This window comes from Octopus sinensis, linkage group LG2, assembly GCF_006345805.1.
Source record: "Octopus sinensis linkage group LG2, ASM634580v1, whole genome shotgun sequence".
Lineage (NCBI taxonomy): Eukaryota > Metazoa > Mollusca > Cephalopoda > Octopoda > Octopodidae > Octopus > Octopus sinensis.
In genome coordinates this window covers 100,169,756-100,191,822 of record NC_042998.1, presented here as the reverse complement: position 1 = coordinate 100,191,822, position 22,067 = coordinate 100,169,756, and the positions used below count along the sequence as shown (strand labels likewise).

Here is a 22,067-nt window from a genome sequence, read left to right as displayed (position 1 = left end):
CTTGTTTGATTAGATCTATAGTCAAAGGCATTCCAGCTATGACTATCTCTTTTTTTTTCTATGTACAAGGAGTTTGGCACCACATTAGCTAATGTTCTTTAAAAAACAAAATGTAGGGTGTAACTTGGCTGTTTAGCTCCTTGTTGGTTAAGAACTAAGTTTTACCATCATTGGTTTGTGTGTGTGTATAACAATTCATTGATTCAAAAATGCTTAAGTAATTGAATTTTTAGATGCTAAATATTTTTAGTGATAAAGTAGAATTAAATGATAAATATTTGCTTACATTTTTGTGAGCAATGTTCTGTGCAGATATACATAGCAAATGTAATACATCATGCTATCAACAAAAAATGTGAGTTCGATTCTCTCTGAGAAGTCATTTGATCTGTACAAAAGCACTGTTTAAAACATATTTACACACACACAATTCCAGTGACAGCTATCATTATATATGTATTAAACTTTATAAATAATACATACATTCACATTAATTTTTATTTCAGAACCTGAGATGATATCACCAGTTCCATCTCCTGTTCCTCATTCTAAAAGAGACTGTTCTCATGTGGCTTTCACAAATAATGTAAGTTACTATACTCTATTCTCTATATTTCTACTTACCTAACCACCTTTTTTAGGGATACTTGACAGATAAATCCAAAACCTTACTTCCTTAAGCTGTTTCTCTTCACTACTTTAGTACTAAGTACCTTTATCTAATTGGTTTTTCAATTTAGAATAACTTAATTCTTAGTATTATTCAGGTATTTCTTACGATAGTTGACTTTCAACAGTTAAACAGAACATTTACAGCATCAAGCTCACTGATCTCAGAGGGGCTGCAAAAGTTATAGGTAATGCTCCTTCTTCCAGACACAATAAGTAATAAAAAAAAATTTTTTATTTCATGATTATCATATGCCTGTTTTTCGATGCTAACCTGGGTTAATTAAGCTTTCTCCAGTACAATGTCTTGCAACTTTTTACAGTTCTTTGAAATCTCTTTTGTGAGATTAGCTTCTACCTCTTCTACCGAAATTGCTCTACTTGATCTTTCACTTCTGGCAATTCCTTCTTTACCAATTAGTGTCAAGTCATCTAAGTCCATATCAATGTACTCTTCTCCTTTATACTCTGCATCCAGTTCTTTTTGTAGCTCTTATACCCAACTTTTTCTTAGTTCATTGTTTCATACTAAGTCTTTCTTTTCTGTCAACCTGTCTGTTATCCCAGTGCACCTACTATGCATCCATACTTACTCAATATAGAGTAAGCTATGTGGAATTTCTAGCTACTGATCTTCTGCATGTCAAACATGGCCATTTCCTCAAAGGCAATAGAATCCTGTCTTCTTTCCTACTAACTAACCCTGAATTGCCTTAATAAATTTTGCTTCAAGTTTGGAATTCTTTAATTCATCAACAGCTTCAGCTATGAGAACTAGGACATCGGCTTACAAATGGCAAGTCTTAAACTCCTCTGTTTTTATACAACTTTCATCTCTCATTTTTAATTTTAAAAGCAGTATTGCTTAGTGAAATATGTTTTTTTTTAAATCCTTTCAATATACATAATCACATCAGTCTCTGTTCATAGTCTAGCTATTTTCAGTAGGAAAAGAATCCAACCAAAGACCATATTGAATACTCAGTCAAATTAAGAAAATGGTCTTTAATAATGATTTATTAAAATGTTAAGGCAAAAATACTAGATAGCCTGATATGGTCATATCATATAAAGTTATTTCAAGCAAAGTTTGATACTGTCCATCTCTATAAAGAAGCTAATGATTATAAAGACCGCTCTCGACCTGTGCAACCAAGAAAAACAATGGCAAGAATGGATAGATACATTCGTAGACTGTCCTTAAAAAAAAAAAGAAAAATGACTGCTGTTGACATTTTAAAAGAAATTTGGCAAAAATATGGATTTACCATTGGAGTTTCCACCATAAAAAAAATGCCTCAAAGAATTTGGACTTTAAAAAAATTGACGTACCCAAATAAAGTTCGCAAAAAAGCTTTTGAATTGGAGTCCAGCAGATTGGTCAAATGTGTTGTAGTTGGACAAGTCAAAGTTCAACTTGTTCAGCAGTGATGGCAGAAAGTATGTAAGAAGGCATACAGGTGAAGAATATCATCCAGAATGCAATCGACCTCCAATTAAGCATGGTGGTTGAAGTGTGATGGTGTTGGGGTGCATGTCTGGAAAAGGTGTCGATCCTATAATCCAAATCAAGGGTGTTATGGGTAGTAAGTTCTGTCTAGAAATATTGGATACACCCGAAATATTCCATACACCCAAAAGCATTTGGGCCAGTCCTGAACTTTGCAACATGGCAACAACCCAAAACACATCTCACACCTAGTCAGAGATTACATTATGTCTAAGTCAGTTCGGTTGATGCTGTAGCCAGCACAGTTGCCCGATCTAAATCCCATCGAAAATCTTTGGGAAAGGTTGGGTAGAGCTGTGCAAAGTAATAAGCCAAAGAATAAGGATGATTTTTTTTTTTTAACATTATTAGGCAAAATTGGGAAAAAATCTCAGGAACAGTGATAAATGATCTGAACAATTCTGTATTACACAGATGCAAAGCTGTATTAAGTAATTTTGGATACCCAACCAAACAGTGATTGTAGAAGCTTGTTTTTTTGTTGGTTTTTTTTTATCACAGAATAAACTTTTTAAAGCAAAAAAAAATGAAATTTTATAAAGCGTTCTTAAATTAAACTGCACTATAAATTACGATAATTACCTCTGCCTTAGGAAAGGCAAGGGTATTGTTTTCAGCCGTGTTTGTGTGTCTGTGGACAAGATATCTTAAGAACTGCTGGATGGATTCAGATGAAACTTTCAGGGATGTTTGCCCTGACTGGCATGAACTGATTAGATTTTGGGTTCAATCTGGTTCCGGAGAGGGATTCTGGGTTATTTTTCCGGGTATTTTTTTCCTTACTTAATTTTTGAGAGCAGTTGGGTTAATTTTTAGTGTTCTTGTTTGTGAGAGCAGTTGAATTTATTTCAGATATTCTTATTTTAAAATCATCTCCAGCTAATCGCTGAGAGGATGTTGGTGTTGCCTTGCCAGAGGTTTGCGCTCTCTGAGTGCTCTTGTTAAGATTTATTTTTAATTTAAAATTAGCATGTTGGTGTTATGCTGTAAAGTTGTATATCATATTAAAGCTCATGAAATTTTCTTTATTTTAATATACATCTCAATTTACAAATTTACAACTTTAATATATAAAAGATGCCATTTTAGCATTAGTAAACTAGCGTTCTTAAATTAAATGGCGCCACTACAAATAAGAATATTTGTTTGCCGGATTTTTTTTTTTACAGAAACCCCTCCTGATGTTAATCACCATCTATAAGGCAGGAGTGGATCATGTTTTTTTTTTTGTTTTTGTCAATATGTCAGACTGCAACAAAAGTCATACACCTAGACTGTTGTAAGATTTGAAATAAATGTAGTTCAGCATTTGAACCTTACAACACTTGTTTCCTCATGTTAAAGATAAAATTTCAATAGTAATTTCTTGAATGTTGATTGAATTATATTGAATTTTCTCTTGAGTACAAAGCCAGATCCAGGAATGAGATAGCATTACTTTTCAAATCTTTATCAAGGGTATTAGCAAAATAAGTAAAGTGAAATGGTTTCATAAAAATGGAAATTAGTTAATGCACTCAATTTATTAGAGGCTCACCTTTTACTTTACTGTGAAAACCCAAACCATGTCAATAGATTGATATTTAAATAGTATGAAACTAGTGTCATATTATTATATCACTATATAGGAAGGGCATCCAGCCGTAGAAACATTGCCAGATCAGACTGGGCCTGGTGCAGCCTCCTGGCTTCCCAGACCCCAGTTGCACCGTCCAACCCATGCCAGCATGGAAAGTGGACGCTAAACGATGATGATGATCATACATTGCCTGATCCAGGAGACCTAAGATCCTAAGTATTCTGTGATGTTTTATATATCTGGGGCAACATTGTTCTATGTGTCCTTCCACTTTTTGATGGCAGTAGGATGTGATTTCAGTGAGATTTGATTACTCTTTCTCACAGGTTGAAGAACTGTGAAGGGGCTCCTTCCATTTACTGTGAAAGAGAGTCTTTCCATTTGACCAAAGTTGTTTGCTAATAGTGTTAGTGATTGTAATATTTGTCTCAGCAGGTAGCTGTATTAAAATTTTATCAGCTGTTAAATTAAACTTGATAATATTTATATTGCTCTTTGAACTTAGTTCCAAATATTTTTTTCTACCTGCAAAAAATGCTTTGAGGATGCAGGACAAATAAATGAAAAAAAATTTTTTTTAATTTTCCCTCTGACGTAATTTGTCTCGAGATAACTTATTTTCATTCTATTGTAGTCATTTTTATTTCACTTATTATTTTAGCTATTTTACACAACATATTTTCTAATGCTAACAGTGCAGTGGTTTTTCTTAAAGCTAATTACTCTTTTATGAAGTACAAGTAGGCTCCATTGCTAGTCATAAAAACTGATTTTAGCAGAATTTTGTGCCTTATCCAGGAAACAACAGTCCTAGTTTGAAGTCTTGCTGTTGGAGTCAGTAGACCAACACCTTATTGTCACATTTCTTTTCACTCTAGGTGGACAATCCTGAAATAATTCCTGATGAAGAAGTGACCTCTTGTCTTCCTCCTGACTCACCATCATCTCATTTAAGTCCCTCACACAGCAGGTAAGTACACTACTGATTGTCTTTAAATTTAGCGTAAATAACATGTTGCTAGTATGCAGAAATAGTGTACAGTCCTATCAATTTTTATTTTCCTTCAATTTTTAAACTAACAACTTTTTCCCCCTCCTGAGAAGAAAATGATTTTGCTTAAAATTTTTTCCATTAGTTATAAAACACATCTAACTTTATATACAAAATAAAACTAAAATAGTTTTAATATATTGTATGAAAAGTATAAAAATATAAAGTAAATTAGTTGTTAGTAGGATAGTTATCAGAATAAAATATAATTTGTTCAACTAACTGAAGAAATATTTTGATAGTGACTTGAGAACAACTTATCTTACTTGTGATGTTTATCACTGGCAACTTGGTATTTTAAACTTTCACTTCCAAATCACAGAAATGAAATTCATTCTTTCTAAAGCTTAGCTTGTTCTGAGTGAAATTCCAGCAATATCTGAATTTACTATGTGTTACTTCTGTTTTCTTTCAATAATGTTGAGACATTGACAGCTTGTTTCAATAGACTAAAGCTCCATGCCAGCAAAGAGGCCTGTATTTGTTGCATCACCTGCTGGAAATATCATCTAAATCTCCTTCAAATCACACCATACTGTCTTCATAGCAAAAGAATGCATTGAATAATGTAGACATACTATGTATAATCAAAAGAAGGAAAGGTCATAGCTTGATAGCCTTTGCTCATAAATTTTACATGACCTGGGGATAAACAGCAATAGTCATCTCCATTTATTTATTTAGTGGACTGAACATGGGCAATCCAATCCATTTGTAGAATACTATAAAATTCTTGACTACACATACATATTCTCAGAATATCTTTTTCATTACCTTTATCAGTTTAATGACGTTTAAGCTACTAAGGCTATGACTTCACCATTTTGTATTATTTTTTAAGGATGATGAGGAAGTTGTTTATGACAGCCACATTGACAGGTGTAGCAACAATGAAAGGGCTCCCTTGTTAGCATTAATGTTAATCTAAAGAAAAAGTTTTAAATATGTTGCTAAGTTACAGGGTCTCTTATTTATTTAGATTAAAACTTTTGAAAGGGTTAGCCATTATGTTATCTCAGTACACTGCTCTCCCTCTTAGTTTTATGTTATATGGCCTGATAACATTATTCAAATATACTGCGAATTTTAGGAATAAGAAGACAGGGAAATTTCAATGAGCAATATTACTCACAATTTCATTTAAAATATAACTCTGGAGACAAAATCAAATCAAGAAACCATTACTAATCTCCTTTATAAGATTCCTTTTATCTGGCTTCTTCTTACTTTTACTTGCAGTGCTCTTCATTTTATTTTTAATGTTTTCCTGTAGATTTTTACCATTTTCTCCCCACTATTTCTGTGGTATGTGCTATGCCATTTTATATTGATATTTTAAATTATTTACTTGTGTTTGCATTTCATTTCATCCAGCTAGTCAAAAGCTGCATACATTTTTTTCTTTATGGCTTCTTAAGCATGATTAGCCATTTTTTTTATTTTGTATTTCAGTAGTCAGAACTTCTGCTGGTAGAAAGTTATATTGCTGTATGATGGCAAAAGGCTGCCCTCATAGGTGCAATATTTAGATTTGGGTCTTCTACTAATTTATCTTAAAGCAGTTAGATCAAAATTCATGTCTTTAAGATGTTACCCTTAAAATCAATGTCTTTATCATTCTTGTCTTCAACCACTTACAATCCTGAACATAAATTTGATTGCAAGTATTTTACATGCTGGCATGGCTGTGTGGTGAAGAAGCTCCCTTTACAACTACATGGTTTCAGGTTCAGCCTCACTATATGGCACCTTGGGCAAGTGTTTTCTACTAAAGCCCTGGGCCAACCAATGCCTTAGTAACAAATTTAGTAGACAGAAACTCTGTACATATTTGTTCCCGCTTAACCACCACTTGACAACTGGTGTTGGTTTGTTCTTGTTTCCTTAACAGATCTGTAAAAGAGATTGATAGAATAAGAACCAGACTTTTAAAAAAATTTAGGTATTAGGGGTGATTTATTGAACTAAAACCATTCTAGGTGGTACTCCCTCATGACTGCAGTCCAGTGACTGAAACAAGTAAAAGACAAAAGGTAGAAAATGTTCTGAATTTGCTGGAAAATTAATTTACTCCTATTGAATATATAACTGCACTCCTACGAGAATGCTAAGATAATTCTGGCAATATTGAAAAAGACTATTTAGTATTTAAATTCATATTTTTAATTTAGCTAACACCTTATTTTAATTAAATTCTTCTTTATTTGTTTTTTTAAGTCCCACTGCATAGCACCTTTGGCAAGTGTCTTCTACTATAGCCTCGGGCTGACCAAAGCCTTGTGAGTGGATTTGGTAGACGGAAACTGAAAGAAGCCGTCATATATATATGTGTGTGTGTTTGTGTTTGTCCCCCAACATCGCTTGACAACCGATGCTGGTGTGTTCACATCCCTGTAACTTAGTGGTTCGGTAAAAAGAAACCAATAGAATAAGTACTAGGCTTACAAAGAATAAGTCCTGGGATCGATTTGTTCGACTAAAAGCGGTGCTCCAGCATGGCTGCAGTCAAATGACTGAAACGAGTAAAAGAGAGTAGAAACTTTAGGGTTTTCATGTAGCCTTGTCACTAACATGAATTAGGAGATCCTTTAAACCCTCTGGTTTCTTTCAGCTACACTTATTTACTTAACTTCAATCTTATATCTGATACTGATTATCTGAGGATATCCAATCAGTTTAATCAGCTTGTGTTAATCCAATCAAAAACATAATTCAAATCCAAGTTTGATTTAGTTTTCTATTTGTCAACACGTAACCTCTTGCATTTACACCCACCGTCCCAACCGTTTTTTATAAAGCATATTCAATTTAGTTGTATTTTCCAAAATGCTTTGTAAAGGTTTAGGTTATAACGTTTATTTTTTGCATTTACCTAAGTTAACCAGTTATCTGCTATTTGTATTAAATGTGAATTCTTAAAGTCTTATGTACTCCTAAAATGTCATTAAACTGTTAGTAGTACAAAAATAAAAGCCACACATTACTCAGTCCTTACTCCTTAAATTTGAAACATTCAGTCAAGTCAGTTCTGTTTGTCATAAAAAAAAAAAAAAAACCAACTGTATTTCTTTCATCCTCCATAACCCAAAAATTAACTGGTAGTAAATAATTTCTCTAGTAATTCTTTATCTTTTAAATGCTTACTTTCACTGACTATTAAAGAATAATATATTCTGTTACCCTGTTAGCTAACACATAACACTAAATCCTATCTACACTATTAGGCAATATACTCATTAGTGTATAGATAAGACATGTTAGTGTACATAACGATGCAACTATCAGTTTTTATTTTCTTATAGTTTTGACTCTGGTTATATTGGTCATATCTCTTTATACTCATTCCTAGTTAAGTTATTGTGTGATTGATACTGGAATTGGACAAAATAATGGAAATACCTGAGAATTTCAAACGAATTTACTTTAATATGGGGTAGGACCGCCTTTGGCAGTAATTACAGCTTGAATTCTATGAGGTATGGACTTGTACAAAGTTTCAATTGTTTCCAAAGGAATTTTTGTCCATTCTTCAGCTAAAACAGTCTCCAGTTCTTGTAGTGATAATGGTGGAGGATATCAACTCTTTACTTTTTTTTCTAAAATGCACCATAAATGTTCAATAATATTGTGATCTGGGGACTAGAATGTTCTTCATGTCATTCAGAAACTTTAGCTGTGTGAATTGGTGCATTATAATCCTGAAAGATTGCGTTTCCCTCCGGAAGCAGTTCCACGATTATAGGATGAATTTGATCAGATAAAATGCTTAAATAGTCTTGACTATTAATTCTGCCATGAAGGGAAACCACTGAGCTGGTAGATTTCCAAGATATAGCCCCCAGATCATCACAGATCCTCCTCCATGTTTAACAGTTGGAAGAAGGTAGTCTGGGTCAAATGCTTCTTTTGGCTGTCTCCACATGTATACTCAGCCAGTGGTTGGAAATATGGTAAAGGATGACTCGTCTGAGAAAATAACATTTTCCCATTGCTCTAGGGACCAATTCTATAGGCTTTTACTCTACTCTAAATGCTTTGCAACGTTTGTTTTTGAAAGTAGTGGTTTTCTGATTGCAGCTCTCCCATGAAATCCTGGTGAACAGTTTTTGTGGAAACTGGGTTCTCAAGGTGGTCATTAAGTTCTGCAGTAATTTTGGGAGTCGTACTTTTGCGATCCTTTCTAACAATTCACGTAAGAGTCCGACTGTCCCCATCTGAAAGTTTTGGCTTTCTTCCAGAGTTTAGTTTCAACAAAGAGATTTTTCCATCTTTCTCAAAGGCTGTCATTACTTTCAAGACAGTACTTTTTGATAAACCAAACATTTTGGCTGTTTTCTTTACACTAGCACCTGCCATATGAGCACCAACAATTTGATCTCTTTGTAAGTTCAATAGATCTGTCATTTTAATGAATTTTAATTACCTTTTTTTGGTGATATCTGAAAAGAAACAGCCATTTTACCAAAACATATTAAGCAACACTAATAATAAATCAAAAAACATAAAAATAAAAAAGCTTTGGACGATTTTATAGATATTTCAAAATTATGATGCTAAGTGTTTCCATTATTTTTGTCTAGCCACTGTATATTGTGTAAACTTTGCATATTCTTACATATATTATTTCAGTCTGATCTGAAATCAGTTTTTATTGTGAATGCTTATTTACCATTGCTTTTATATATGAGTGTGTAGTTATTTCTAATTATGAAATGATTTTTGTGTTAGTGAACTCTGAATTTAGTTCACTGGCAAAAATTATAGTTCATGTAAAGGCTAAATAGTTTCCAGAATTTGATTCAAAACTTTACTGATCTGAATTCAAATCACAACCAGTGCTACTTTATTCATCTGTCATTCGTCTTGAATAGATAAGTGCGAGTGAGATATCTCTTTCCATGCCTTTTCTGCTTGGAGTTAACGTCTTTGACTAATGTTAAACCTGAATGGATTTGAATGCCAGTACTGTGAGAGGACACTTAACAATCTTTTGTAAATAGAGGACTTCAAATTATACATTCCAAATAGTAAATAACTGGAAATAATGTTATATGCAGTATATGAATTTATTAGAAAATTTGAAATTAACAAAAATAAGATATGGCAACCTAGAAGAGAAAATAAACACCACTAATACGTTAAGAAACTGAAATAAGAAAATTAGACCATGAATATATATACTTTGAAACATTTAGGAATTAGCTAGACAGAATATATCACACACACACACAAAATATAATAATAGAGGGAATGTAGATTTATTCGATTAATAATTAAAGCTGAACCAAATGTAAGATATAAGGTGGTAGACATCAAAACTCAAGTAGTTTCCAGTAATAAGTTATAGTTACAATATTCTATCCTAAATACAAATTGAATTAACAAGACTAAATTGCATTTAGAATGCATCACCACAAATCTGACACAGGAAGATAGTATAAACCATAATACAAGAGGTTAGAGCCTTCTGTTGGACTACAAAAATATTTAGTGCAGCATAATTTGGAAACTAATACAACTAGCTATAAACATGAACAAAAATACTACGTCTTCAAAGTAACAAACATATGCAGAAGATGAGGTAATAGTAGTTGCAAGGAGAAGAAACAACAGCAGGACTTGTTGGAAAATTTAAAAATTGAGACTATTGAATGTCATATTAAGATGATAGCAAGAAAAGTCCTCTATATGACCACTAACTGAGAAAACTGAACAGGGGAAAAGTGGATAATGGTTGGACTGGAAGCTGAGACAGAAGAATTTTGTGATTGTGGGATGAGATCTAAAGCTTTATCAGGAAATACCAAAAGTATATATTGAACCAAAACATATGCACACACACACACACAATATCTACAGACAATGCAAAAGGAGAAACAAAGTTGTTTCTGGCTGCCCATTGTTAACTAAAATTGAGAGAGAGAGAGTAGAGGCATGATAAAGTTGGAGCTTTCATATTCTAGGAATTAGGCCAGCCTTATGAAATACTGACAGAAAGAATAGCATAAGCATACACTTAAAACAGTCTTGGAGAATGACAAAGTGACCATACTATGTAATATACCAATCCACATGGACAGGCAAACAGACTGGATGTTGTTAAAGTCTGTACAGAAAAGAGTTTCCTTGCTAATGCATTGTTCCTAACATGATATTGTCTCTAAATATAAACTGTCCAAATATATTGATCTGGAAGTAGAGATAACTAGAATCTGATGATTGAAAATGGAGAGATTTTCTATGATACTATGTGCCTTGTGGACGATTAAAATATATGCAGACATATATAACCAAAATCCCAGGATTTACATACAGCATATAGAAAATAGTGCTACGAGGCACAACATGTTTATTACATGTAATGTTTACAATGCAGTGTGAAAAAGGGAAAAACACTGCACATGTATAAGATGTAGAGCTGTATTCAGTTGTACAATGGAAACTTGTAATAAAAAGTGACAACTGAAGTAAATATAGAATTCTTCAGTATCTATGTTTTAATCTCACTGAATAAGAACATTACATAAAATACTATTGTTGTTGAGTATTTCATAGCAGTTCTAAACAAGAAAATGTAATATATGGAGGCAACCAAACAAATGCATAAAACAACCTGCTAACAAGACATGTCAGGTGTAGTTTAGTTTTTGAGCATCTGTTTCAGTTAGAAACTAGTATGTATAGTAAGAGGAACAAAAGATTAAATCAAATTTTCATGATCCAAACTGAAAATTACTTGAACCCTCATCCTTATTTTCCTCATTTACCATCTTGCAATTGTTTTATCTATAATATATTGAGTGTCATCAATTCTTTTGTTAGATCACTGATTAAGTTTATCCCACATTGATATTACACTTTTTATATTTTTTGAAATGTATAAAAACAGCAGTGATTTATTTGAAGGAATATTTTAATGTAACAACAGTTGTGATTCATACTGAAGTTTCATTATTGATTGAGACTGTGTGTAATAATCCCTGTATTTCTTTCCTTTTGCTCTGTTTACTGATTTCTTAAAGTACAGGTCATTACTTGATGAGCTAAGATTATCAAGTTAGATTTCAACATGTTAATTCTATATTTTTTCTAATATCTTTATACCATGAGAAGCTTAAAAAATTTCTCTCAAGTTTATAGTCTTGTGAAAACTCTTCAGATGTTATTATCATTATCCTTTTTTGATATTTGTAAAATATGTAGTTTGGATAATAGTTTTGCCAAAAACAATCTGTGAAGTGTTACTTTCTAATCTGATCTAACTCCTTTGTCCCCAGTCTTTCTCGGCATGTTTCAGTTGTGTGCCTTCTAATAACATTTCAGACCACTCTTTCAATCAACATATCATCCATTATCTTTTGTATAGGAATTTCTACCTCATTTTCACTATTTTATGTAATGGATAGTACCTTCTAACTCCTAAGTGTGCTCTCTGCTCCTTTTCTCTGCCTTTAAGTCCAGTAGGGAGCCACTTGGCCTACTAGAAATGTCAACCAAATCTCCTTTGATCTACAGCTTTGATAAAGACATTGTATAAAATAGTTTGGGGCTTATAGTTTCTTAATGTCCTTAATCATAGGTTTGCTCAATCAAATTTTACTTGGGCATAAGCAACACTACTTTAGCCTTAGTATTAAAATAAATCACTTAAAAATAGGAAAAGCAATTTCAGCTTTGGTTTCATCTTCTAACATTTTCCCATATTACAAGGATTAGACAGGTGTTCTCCAGTACAGGGTCTCACTATTTGTTGAGGTTACTTGCCATCTCCTTCATGAGTTTCAGCATCCCTGAGATCAGCTTTCATCACTTCTTCCTATGTTTTCCTCCTACTTTTTTGTTTTTTACCCAACTGTCATTTTCCATATGTATCACATCTGTACCATTGCAGTCTCTTCTTGCACACTGTATCTCATTTCTCTTACACTCTGCTTTTCTCTCAGCTCAATTATTCTTTGTTGTTCATTGACACTAACATTATAAACCCAGTGGACTTATGCTTACTTCATTTCTTCCAGCTTTCGCTCATCCTCCACATTTAATGCCTATGTATTGCTACCTTGCAATATGACACACCTCCTACATATGCAGTATACATTCTTTCTTCCCTTCATTTGGAGAGATAGATCTTTGTTACTAGCAAATTTTTATTAATGATACATTAATGATTTTACTCTAGTCTTACTGTTACTATTTTTAACTTTGTTCACCTCTCTGACTTACCAACTTTTATGCAGCACAAAATGTAATTTTTAAATTGTAAATATCTGAAGATATTGGATTGCCTTTTCTGCTGCAGACATCATACAAAGCATTTGTCACTCTGTGACTTTTCTACCACCTCCTTTGGAATCAAGTACATATCTTTAAACATATCAGATTCTACAACTTTATAGACAACTCTTCTTTCCAGTCAGTCTTCTTGAATACTCCTAATGCTCTATGAATATTATTCATATTCCCATCATTCTACACATTTTAACATACACTCTTCAAAAAATTGTTTTTCACTGTTAATATTTTTTGAAAACTGACTTACATAATTATTCCAAATAGATGAACATTTGCAAGTTGTAGCACAATGTAACAAGTATTCAGAATGTCTAGTAGAGTGAATTTTGTTGTTAAAGTTGACTACTTTTCCATCCCTTATTGTTCCTCAGCAAAACGGTGTTTATTAGAGAGCATAAATCTTTGTTGATATGTCATCTTACAAATGTCTCTTTACTAATATATGTATGGCTGAATGTATGTATGTACAACTTTTTAATTCTGTCAACTTTTGATACTTAGATCAATTTTAGTTTTTTGTTTTATATCAAGGAGCATATTGTTTAAATCTCCTTGTAAAGAATGAACTGGTAGATCCATTGTTTAATAATTTTAATACTTTGATGTTTTTATAAAGGAAACAAAATAACTCTGTTCAACATTTAATTAAATTCAATAATAGAAAATTTTAAATTAGTATTTTTATTGTCATATAGTTTCTGAATGATTAGAACATAATATATTAATCTATTTGAACTTAACCCAAATAATCCCTTGGAGGAATTTCAGTTAAGAAACCTATATTAATCATTGTCAGTTTAGCCATATTTTTTTTATATTAGAGAAGCCATGTTTTTGGGGTCTTTTTTTTCTTTTCTTTTTCACTTTTTTAATCAGTATCGGTATAGATTGAGTGTATTGTTGGAACAGTTGATTCTTTCTTAAGATATTTTCCTCTTTTAATGCAAAACTTTGAAGTATAACTGGGAAACTTTGTCTAAGACCACATTCTGTTAGATATGAGAATTTTAATGTGTAGCCCATCAGTTCATACATCTTTCTTGTGTGGTTTTTATTAAAAACAATATCTTATTGAATCCATAATTTACCTCTTAGACCCCTATTCAAAGGTTGATACTTTCCTTCATTTCACCAATTTTCATGACCAAGTTCATTATGAAGAAGTAGCGATTGTATTTGTCAAGCAACCCACCATCTCTATATGCCATATCTAACAATTTTGTTATCACTTGGCATATTTAAAAAAAAATTTTGTTATGTCTGGTTGCATTTTAAAAAAATATCTAGGCTTTAATTGAAATTAAATTTCTAAGCTAACAACAGTCAAATATATCTGAAACATTACCATCAAGTGACTCCTTCACCTTCTCAAGTTCTCTCAGTATAATTGAAGATCTGTTGATTACATCTTACACATGTGTCAGACATGATATGATAATAATAATAATAATGAAATTATTGTATACAGTGCTCAGATGCACCACAACTTGTCAAAAGTGCGCATAAAGAATATGCAGTAATGTACAAATGTCTGGAAAGTGAACACTCTATGGATCAGATACATGCTTGCGTATGTATGGAGGGGAGAAAATCAGGCGTAGTGTTGGCAAATCTCAGGAAGCATGGAAGTTTTGAAGGATGCTGTGCTCCAACAACTAACAACTGATGCTGGCAGTTTGTTCCATGTTTCCGAAAATCATGGGAGCTGTGCTGTTTTCTGACTTTGTAAACATGTCCACGGGTGTTAGACAGATGGAGTTTGAAAAGGTGGTCAGAGTTATTATTTATAAGATGGTTAATAATTTTATGGGTGTCTACCAAGTCAGCTGCCAGATGTCGGAGTTTCAATGTATCCATGCCCAGAGAAGTAAGGCATTCAGAATATGGCAAATGTCTGATGATGGACACCTATCTCAGATTACATCTTTAGTCTCAGCATCAGGATCTTGACCATGGTTTGAAGAGAACTATCATGTTTATCCTCTCTTGACTTGGCTGGTTGGTTATTTTGGGTGACTCAGACAATGCCTGTCAAGCTAAAGCCATTTTGTGATAAGTATATAAAGTGAGTTTAGGTCATCTTTCTAATTTTTTTTTTTTTATAAAACTAGTTAGTACAAATAGTTGAATAATTTATAATCAGCATCATTGAATGATTAAAATATTGTACTTAAAATGTAAATGTTTCCTTTTATTTAACATTAATGATGTTTTATTTATGTAAAAGATTAGTGAAATATTTTAAAACCTAAGAATCAATAATTTCTTTTACGGTTAGAATATTTCATTTTAATTTGATTTTAACAAAGAAAAGTTTTTCTTGATCATTTGGAAATTCTCTGAAGAATATCATTTACTGTTATTCACATGCCAATTATATTAAATTCTGGTTAATAGTGTCTGTCTAAATTTGTTCTGCTTAAATCTCCAGTAGCTCAATTGTTGATATATTTGTTTCCAAACATAGTTAAATTTTTGGGGAACAAATCCTTTAGTTCTTTAGATGGTTTATTCCATTATTGGTATGGTCATCTCACGGCATCTACTTAAAAGTGAAAGTGTAAACCATGGATTTTTGTTGTTGTTAGGTAATATTGCTAATATTTCATTCTTTCATTCACATTGTTAGTGTCATTTGTGTTATATGCCCACTTATTCAATGGCTTGAATGGTGCTTGTTTTAGATATATTGAAGTTAAATTTATGTTTAAAGGGGACTCATTAATCAGTTGATTAGCATCTCATTGTTCATGTTATGTAGGAATATTTTACTTTCAATATTGCTGCAGTAGCTAAGCTAACAAACAACTTATCTGAAACATTCGAATTTCTGATATATACAGTCTTGCATTTTTACATTCTGATATTCATGAACACAGCAAAGAAACATTAGTTACTGCAGTTTGCCTCTGTACAAACTGACAGAAAAAACGAAAGGAATAAGTAACACATACACTCTCTCTCTCTTGCTCTCTCTCACACACACACTTATTACTACCTGTGTTCACATACATACACACAATAGCATTCATATCAGCTAGCTTCAGTTGCATAAGTCTATAGAAGTTTGAGGAGCTAATACTATTATTGCAAATATGGTTACCCTATTGTGTTGTCTTTAATATTGTGTAAAATCATAACTAGACCCGTTTATTTGATCTTAGTAGTTATTCTTCTGTGACTTTAATATATATTTTTCCTTACCAAATTAAAAAAGCTTTTTTTTTCTTTCCACTAGTCCATATTTAGTTTTCCAGTGTTTCATGCTTAGTTAACTAAACCATTTGAAATTACATAACATGTCTTCAGTTCTTTCTTAATCATAACCTCCTAAATTATGTTCTCATATTAATCTAGATTTTTTTTAAATAAATAAATAAAAAAAACACCTCCCTGGCTGATTATGTTACCCTTCTCCTGAAGCATGTGTTTCTTGTTTTATCTTTTTCAGCCCTCAGCTCACAGGTGGCTATACACCTAGCTCAGTTTATTCCACTGGTACTCAATATCGTAATCAACGCTATCCTACATTTAGCAATCGCCTTGGACAATCTGGCCGAGAAGATATAGTTGATTGTAGTAAGTTCGATGGCAGTCATGACAGCGGTTTCAGTTCTGCTAACAACATGACTCAGGTAACACCTGGGCAACGGCCTCCCCAGTGTGAAAATGGAGAAGTGAAAACCCCAACCAATATCCACCCTTATGAATATGTTCAAGCAGAATTTCAGAGGCAAATGACTCTTACACCAAATATTGAAGAGAACTACTGCAGTCCTGACAATTCACTGATATCACAGAGACCAAGAGGACCAGTTTCTAAACCAGGCAATATTTTGCCTCAGTTGTTTTCTTCAAAGTATGGTAGCAGAAGAGAATCAGATAGCGATTACATTGAGGAAGTTCCTGAAAGTTCTTTGGACATTCACAATAATTCAGTGGCTTCTGAGCCAGTGTACAGTCACCTTGGTACACATGCTGAGCTTCGGTGGGAAGATACGCAAATGGCAGAGCCATCTCCAATAATTCGCAGTCCACAAAAGTCATATGATGATCTTGATAATCGACCAAACACTCCAAGTACAGAACATTCCTATAGTCCCCGTGTATATGAATACCAATCTCCCCCAGCACAAGAAGTGCAGGTCATACATATCACTGGGAATACAGGACCTGTTGATAAACCTGAAGTGGACCCAGTTATCGTAACTCCTCCCCCAAACAGCCGACTGGTAACCACAATAACAAAAATTAAACCCCAGATTGAAGTTTCTAAACCTTTTGAAACTTCAGATTTCTTTAAGTACAGTGAGAAACTACGGCGGGCTCGTATGCTGGACAGCTACCAACGGCAATTGATGGGTGTTACTTACCAAACAGAGCCTTCTATTGAATCTTTCTATAACAGATCTTGCACACCCGAGCACTCGAATCCTCCGTCTCCGGCCTTTTTTCCACGCATGATGCAACCAGCACCTTCTTCACCCTTTGTTAGTCAACATCATTCCCTACAACAACAACAACAACAATCTACTCCTTCACATTTTCCTAGTTATTGGAGAGACTTTGAACAGCATTCTGGCAACTCTTCTCCTGTGAGCATGTTTGCTAGCAAGAGAGGAGATATAAATAGTTCACAGACATCATCTTTCCACCAACAGCAGAGCAACAGCAGCAGCAGCAGCAGTAGCAGCAGCACATATGTGCAATATTCTTCACAATCTGTCTCCAGAACTGTATTCCGGTCTCATCAAATCCAGACAACACGACACGCTCACTACAAACCTCCACAGCCGATGACCTGTGAGCCTGTGGTGGTGCCTGACCTCCAGTCTCCGAGCTCACACACACCAGTTAACCAAACTAACATGACCAATGTCTCCAGGTGAGCCAAGGCTCCAGTTGCTATGGCAAATGTGCTTGGTCCTGGTCAGCTTGGGTTAAATTTCCCTTCCCTTGCCAGTATAATGGACAAACTTAATTTACTGACAACTGTGTGTTTGCATTTCCCCTTATTCCACGTTGTTTTGTCTTTGTTCCATCATACAGCCATTTTTTTTTACTATTCTTTATTTCATTCTTTTTTAAATATTCTATTTTTATTGTTTTTTTATCTATTTTTGTTACTCTTTTCCCTTCCCCTTTCATTTCACCATTTTTTTTATTCTTCACTGTTTTTGTTTTAATTTATTTTCTTTCTGACTTAAAACTTAACAATTTTTCAAAATAAAGGGGAAATATATCATTTGACTGACTGTGCAATAACGATGTTGAATGGTGGACATGCAAGCTTTTGGCTTCTAAGAAACACTTGTCTGTCTGGAGTTCAAAGAATGCTATTTTGGCTGATGCCAGAAGATGATGAACATGAAATATCCTTAATATTAAAATGTTGATAAAATTATACTCTTGTATTCAGAATGTTTATATTCATTGAATCTGATCCTAAACACACAAACATGAACACACACACATTTCATTATGCTTTCTTCTTTCACTTGTCTATCAGCTGTATTAATTTGCAACCAACACAGCTTCCTTCATGTTGCTTTAGCTGACCAGTACTTATAATCAGTGCTACTTAGTTATGCCTTTTCATTTCATTCTTTTTTCTTTTTTTTTCCGCTTTTCAGATAACAGTAAATTTTTACTTACCTGCTTAGATGTAAGACTTCTCTGCTGATATGACAACATATTACGGACAGTGTCTATCTGCTTAAGCCAACTTAGCTCTAACTTTGTACATATTAAACAATATATAGAGTTTTATAACATTAGTTTTCATTTAATATCTGAATTTCATCAATCTATTTTCTAAAATAATTCAAATTAATCTATTTTCCATTAAAAAGAAATAACTACAGTAATATAAATATTAACATTTCATTTCTCACCTGAATATAGCCATCAAATTAATTTACATTTGTTTCACAAAAAAGAGTTGTAAATTTTTCATCTAACTTTGTAACACATCTTCTGGAGGCAGCCATACTAATGACAAAGCATGAAGCATATCGCTCAATAGTCTAAGTGTAGCATGTTGTAGTTGATATAGTTTGTTTTCAAATCATCCTCAGTATGTTTAGTTCATGTTTATATAATAGCTTAGAAAAAAATATTCACGTAAAAAAAAAAACAAGCTATTTTGTTAATGATGGTCTTATAAATCTCTTGACCAATATTTCATCATGGAGTAAAATATTGCACCAAATTACCATCTCTTGGTTATTTGTGTTGCCAAAAACTAAAGATGTTCAGAGTGGTGGTCTCTGTTGGTGAAGTATTATGGTTAGAAACTGCAAAGCAACTGCTTTAATGTGCATTGTCTATCACCCCTCACCACTTGGCCCTTTGGGAACTTTTACTGGAGTCCATTCTGTTGCAAGCATTTAAACCAGGTCTCCTGTTGTAGAACTTCCAACTGGTATTGGAAATTTTGAAAAGGGTTACAAACACTGCCCTTTTTCACTTGACTATGACATTAAAAAACAAAAATAAATCACAGATTAATTAGTAATAGTATTCATATGCAAGATAGGATTATGAACTGTTAGAAATGTTGATTGATAGAATATATGCTTTAGAGTTTTAGTTTATACTGCTACATTCTGAATACAAATACTGCTGGAGTTTTCAACTATTTTTTCAGCCTTATGAAAATTGATTTGTATCTAGTCATAAGAAATGCACATAATGGTTAACTTAGTATATACAAGAAGTAAATTCTAAGTGAAATTAATTCAAATTCTTGTTTTGCAACCTAGTTTTAGTCACCTTATTTATGTTAATGTTGCCCTCATGACTGCTATAAACATACTGCATTATTTCATTTACCCTCTGTGTCTAGTCCTATATATATTAATGAAAACTCTGTCTGTAAAAAGCAGATTGTGAAGCAAGGAAACCGAATTGAGTTCTAATTCATTTTTAGATCTTATAGATTTAAATAATGTTGTTACTGAGCAGTTATACTCATTATTTTCACTTTATTTTATGCAACTATTTATTATTTCTTAAAGAAAATTATGTGAGATCTCAGCTAAGCACTTTACTCAAACTTGGCATCTTGCACACAAAAGCTCCAATTGATTGTTCATGATATCTCATAATTTGAATTCATGAAATGTAGGAAAAGATTTTTTTTAAATACAATCAGAGTAATGCTGACATATACCAATTAATCAATTAATTGGTAAAGGAACAGTTGGAATGTTAATTAAAATTTCTGTTCCTGTTAGTGAGCCTTATGAAAAGTCTCAACTCTTGGTACATTACTGTGATATGAAACCAAATTCTCTGGATTTGATACTTTTGATTTAAATATTACAATCAGGCATACAAATGGGAATATTTGAAATGAACTAAGGTAGGGAAAATGATACAATAAAATTACAAAACCTGCACTATCTTCAGTCCTTTGGTTGTCAGTTGGACTGCTCTGTTATAACACTAGCATGAACTCATCAGGTTATTTCATCCCACCCACACACACATGTCTCTCCCACCCTCTCTCTTTCTCTTTTATTTTCATTTTATGCATTTCATTCTGTTTCATATAAACAATTTATCATTTTATTTTTGTTTTGTCATTTTTTCTTTCTTTTTTTTTTTTTTTGGTTAATGCGTGTTGCATTAGTTGCCAATGGCTGTGATAATCTTGCATGTTGCACTAGTTGATACTGACTGGTATTGTTGCATGTATGCATGTATGTTGAAACATAACCCCCCCATTCCGTTAATCTTCTTTACTGTCATAGCTAAATAGACCTTGTGGTTTTAAGTATCAGGACCAATGACATTTGTTGTTGCATGGGACCTTTTTTCTGAAATTTTCTTTATAATTGTTATATTACATATGTGTTAATTTTTCTATTACTAATGTCTCTATTGCTGATGCATGCCGTCTCTTAATTTTTTATGCAAATATTCAGTGAAATCCATACATTCCAGTTTTATTGAATCTTTCTCGATTCTTCTTGCTGTCTAAATATTTCAGCTTGTATTCCCCCTTTATTTCATTTATCCTGTTACAGTAATGTTTTTCTAAAATTTTGGTAGAACTAATGTTACATTTCTTTTTGCAGAAAATGGCTTTGTATTTTAATTCCCTCTTAGATAACCCACTTATTTCCTCGTTTTCACTTTAAGATAATTCTTAAAAATTACTAACACCATCTAGTCTGAATTTAGTTTACTAAGTCTATATAACTGTAGTAATGTCAGTTGACATTTTATTTTTGAAAAGTAAATATATTACAGTACTCTGGCTGTGAAATTTAAGTGCTAAACTACTAACTACATGATCTTAAGCTCAAATCTTAAATCTACAACTATCCAGTGTGTTGTCACCTTAGCAAGAAATATAATTTTGCTTACCTCAGTTTACCATGCCAACAAGCAAGTAATCCTTTTTATTTCGCAATTGAAGGATTAGCTGTGGAAAGGTCATCTGATTTTTGAAAAAATAAATGTTCCAACAATTATGCAAATGTATAAAGTTATGAAGAACTATCAATCCCTATCATAATGTACAAAAGAAAAGATATGTTTAAAAGCAAATATTGCATTGTTTTTTTTTTTTTAATTTCAGATGGAATAGTTACTTTTGACTGTTATTATTGTTGTGTGTAAAACAACTGCAGCAATGGTTTGACTGTTATAAAGGCAAAAAAAAGGAGCTGTTACAACCTGTAAATAGATGGTAAATAAGAGGGACCTTTGTGGTCCCTAAACTTGCTAGGAGTGGCCAACAAATTTCCCTCATCATACCATTCCACCATAAAAAAAGAATGACACATTGGATAATGTAGTCATCTAGCATGCACAATAATTGGAGAAAAGGCCAGAATGTCATGGCTGGAATGAACTTCAGCATTTCATGGTTGCTTGTATATACATTTTATTAATGAATTGAATTCATAATGTAAACTTTAGGTTTAGAAGTTAATCCTTTTGTAGATAGATAA

The 22,067-nt window shown here is 32.8% G+C and overlaps 1 protein-coding gene across 11 annotated transcripts in view; it reads left to right on the top strand.

The window, feature by feature from the left end:
- LOC115232686 (FERM domain-containing protein 4A) overlaps positions 1–22,067 on the top strand; it is a 383,772-nt gene that overhangs the window by 344,256 nt on the left and 17,449 nt on the right. For 8 of the 11 annotated variants that reach the window (XM_029802713.2, XM_029802715.2, XM_029802708.2 and 5 more), the window contains 3 exons: positions 507–586; positions 4,637–4,728; positions 16,553–17,986. In XM_029802713.2, the coding sequence (XP_029658573.1) occupies positions 507–586; positions 4,637–4,728; positions 16,553–17,986 (1,606 nt within the window). The remainder of the gene's footprint in view (positions 1–506; positions 587–4,636; positions 4,729–16,552; positions 17,987–22,067) is intronic. The other 3 variants (XM_036498643.1, XM_036498641.1, XM_029802716.2) reach the window with 3 other exon arrangements.